Source organism: Austrofundulus limnaeus, unplaced genomic scaffold, assembly GCF_001266775.1.
Source record: "Austrofundulus limnaeus strain Quisiro unplaced genomic scaffold, Austrofundulus_limnaeus-1.0 Scaffold1752, whole genome shotgun sequence".
Classification (NCBI taxonomy): Eukaryota; Metazoa; Chordata; class Actinopteri; order Cyprinodontiformes; family Rivulidae; genus Austrofundulus; species Austrofundulus limnaeus.
Genome location: NW_013954154.1, coordinates 50,856 through 54,035, shown reverse-complemented (window position 1 = coordinate 54,035; position 3,180 = coordinate 50,856). Strand labels below are relative to the sequence as shown.

At 48.5% G+C, this 3,180-nt stretch overlaps 1 protein-coding gene across 1 annotated transcript in view; it reads left to right on the top strand.

Moving 5' to 3' along the window:
- Nucleotides 1-306: 306 nt before the first annotated feature.
- Nucleotides 307-3,180, top strand: part of clspn (claspin) — a 7,997-nt gene continuing 5,123 nt past the window's right edge. The window contains exons 1-7 of the mRNA XM_014033478.1: nt 307-540; nt 1,245-1,362; nt 1,576-1,955; nt 2,230-2,379; nt 2,460-2,522; nt 2,588-2,660; nt 2,748-2,850. Coding sequence (XP_013888932.1) covers nt 514-540; nt 1,245-1,362; nt 1,576-1,955; nt 2,230-2,379; nt 2,460-2,522; nt 2,588-2,660; nt 2,748-2,850 — 914 coding nt within the window. The 5' untranslated portion in view covers nt 307-513. The remainder of the gene's footprint in view (nt 541-1,244; nt 1,363-1,575; nt 1,956-2,229; nt 2,380-2,459; nt 2,523-2,587; nt 2,661-2,747; nt 2,851-3,180) is intronic.

Below are 3,180 nucleotides of genomic sequence, written 5' to 3'. Positions count from 1 at the left end.
AAATTATTTTACTGTTTTGTAAAAAATGAAGTGTTTTTCCTTGTGATGGTTTGTTCATTTTATTTTATTGTTATTTTTATTTAATTAGAACAAGTTAATCTTTGAATAAAACCGTCATCCTGCAGATAGGCGTTAATCTCCGCCTGTCTGTGCTGTCCCGGTGTTGTAATTAATCTGCCTTTGTTGTGACGTCAGAGTAGGCGGATCCCCAGCTGCGAATGGACCAATAGGAGCGCCGGAAGTGCCTGATTGACACTTCCCTGATGAAACGCTAGTAGCCAGCTGTCAGGGCGCGCCAAAGCTCAAACCGTGTGTTCAGTGCGGTCGAGGCGGGAGGAAGCGGGACGATCCGGTTAAACGCGGCCTAAATGGACTTTAAGTGGTTTAAATAAGGTTTGGTTTCGAGCTGTGYGATCTCGGTGCTCTCGGCTGTTTGTTGCAGCGGCGGCGGGTCCACGGAGCGACTTGTGTTCGGTTCTGTCCCGACGGATCAGGCGAACCAACCGGAGAACAATGAGCCTGGTTCCGACCCATCAGCAGGTAAGATGAACCTTTACAGCCTTTAACCTGGGCTCAAACACCGGGACAGCTTCAGACTGAAGAGTAAGTAACCATCAGGAGTAAAAACAGTTTATAATTGTTGACAAAGTGATGCTAAAGTGTTAGCCACTTAGCAGCTAGCTTAGCTAGCAGCAGGGCTGTTATCGACTCTGTCGGGTTTTATTCATTAAAACTATATAAAAGTAAAGTTTTACTCCTCTGATCTGTGTGAAATCTTTAAATAAATCATCCTGGACCCTGGATCTGAGCTGGTTCTGATCAGTCTGAGGTTTTATTGAGTTAAAAAGGTAAAAACTGACTGGTTGAAGGCGCCACTTGTCTCATCCAACAGTTTAAAGACTGAATTTAGTCTGACCTGCTGTAAAACCATCCTGTCAGGCTTTTGGGTTCAAACATCTCTTTATCCTCTGGTGCAGGTTTGACCTGAACCTCATGTGGTTTTTCATCAGGACCTGGTCTCGGATCAGGTGGTCTGTTCAGGTCCTCAGTCCTGGAGAACCAGAACCTGGTGTCACTTTGATTTGTCACAAGATAATCACATAAACCCTGACTCAGCTCTGAAATAAAGCTGGACTTTGTTGAACACATCCCCTCAGAGAGTCAGGTTTTAACAAGCCTTCTTTAACCAGGTGTTTCTCTCCTTCAGATGTGAAAACGCTCCTAAAACCCACCTGTTGTTTCAGGCTGAGGGGCTGCCAGCTTCGGTCCTGACGGCACCAGAGAGCGACTCGGACAGCGGGATGAGTTCTCCGGCAGAGGAGGCTGTCGCAGAGACCGGAGACAAACAAGACCACCGTCCAGGTTCAGTAAACATGTGTTGATGTAGAGAGGAAACAGCAGGTTGTATCTGAGGGTTTCTGTCTGAAAAACAATAAGTTAAACCACAGTCCACTGCAGAGCCCCCTGTGCTCTGTGGAGACATGTAATCAGTCTCAGGGGGTCCGCTCTGAAACCTCAGGTTCAGTGAAGTCTGTCTCAGATCAGCTCTCGTGTTTCTCAAACGTCTTTCCTCAGATTCAGACGACGATGATGACATCACAGCTCACAGGAAGCCTCGACGTAACGCCATCAGAGACAGCGACAGTGAGGAAGAGGAGCCAGGCAAGAGCCTGAATGTGGCCGAAGCTCTGCTGTTGTCTCTCTCCACTGAAGAAGAGGTGGAGGCTGAGGAGCAGGAGGCCAGGAGGGAAGATGGAGGAGTGAAGAAGAGCAGGAGAGTCGCCCTGGCTCCTGAGGACAGTGAGGAGGACAGAACAGGGGGAGAGGAGGAGGTGAAAAAGGAAGAGAGGAAGAAGAGCCGGAGACATCAGGAGAAAAAGGAAAAACGCAGCAGAGTGGTGGAAAAACTGAAGAAGAAGAAGAAGAAGGAGGAGAGGTTCTGTGAACAAGATGAAGTGAGTTCTACTGTTTACTTCAGCTGAGTGTGTCCCCAACTTCAGCTGAGTGTGTCCCCAACTTTAGCTGAGTGTGTCCCCAACTTTAGCTGAGTGTGTCCCCAACTTCAGCTGAGTGTGTCCCCAACTTCAGCTGAGTGTGTCCCACACTTCGGCTGAGTGTGTCCCCAACTTCAGCTGAGTGTGTCCCACACTTTGGCTGTGACTTCAGTGACAGCTTTAATGTTTCTGACAACTCAAAGTGTCACTCGTGTGTTCTCGGTTCTGTGTTTAGGCCACGCCTCTGCCCCGGACTCTGAATGACAGCGGCTGTCCTCTGGGGGACACGGACCTGTTTGACACAGGTCTGGGTGATGATGAGGAGGATGAAGAKTCTCTAGATGCCATCCAAGCTGCAGTGAAACAGAAGCTGAAGAGACACGAGGTGAAAGCTGGACGTTTGTAAATAAAGTTTGTTGTGAAATGAATGTTTTGTTTTTAAATGAAGGTTCTGTTGGTGTGCAGGGTCCAGGCCTGCAGGAGGAGGACGAGGAGGAGGAGGAGGTCCCAGAGAAACCTCAGCGAGTGGTAAGCTGCAGCTCTGGACGCTGTGTCCAAACTGAGACCACCCTGASCGTGTGTTTGTCCCTCAGGAGAGACGAGCAGCTCGAGCCAGCAGAGAGGCCATGAAGCAGCTCCACAGTGAGTCCCAGAGGCTGGTCCGAGGTCCGTTTACCCCCCACCCACCTGGAAACCACATCCACCTGTCCAGGACTCAGTCTGAGTGTTTGACCCGTTTGTCCGTCCTCACAGAGTCCACCCTCGGTTTGCCGTACCACCTGCCAGAACCCAAGACCATCGACCAGTTCTACAAGAGGAGAAACCGTCCTGATGGTCCCGCCATGGCCCTGCTGAAGTAAGACCCACCAAAACCTGGTCCACGTGGGCTCGTCTGAGCCTCGAGTTTCAGTTTTAGATTTAAAATAATTACAAACTAAAACCTGAATGGTCCAATCAGAACCCTTCGTCCTGATTTTAATGAGTTTATTTGTTTGCTTGTTTCACTCATGTTTTTAACTCTGACAAGTCCTAACTTTATACTTTATACTTCTACTAATTCTTGAAATACTTGATTTAACTCAGTTTTTTCTTATTTCAACTATAATCAAGCGCCTCTAGTGTTCAGACATGGAACTGCATCCAGCATCGCTGGATGCAGTTCCATGTCTGAACACTAGAGGCGCTT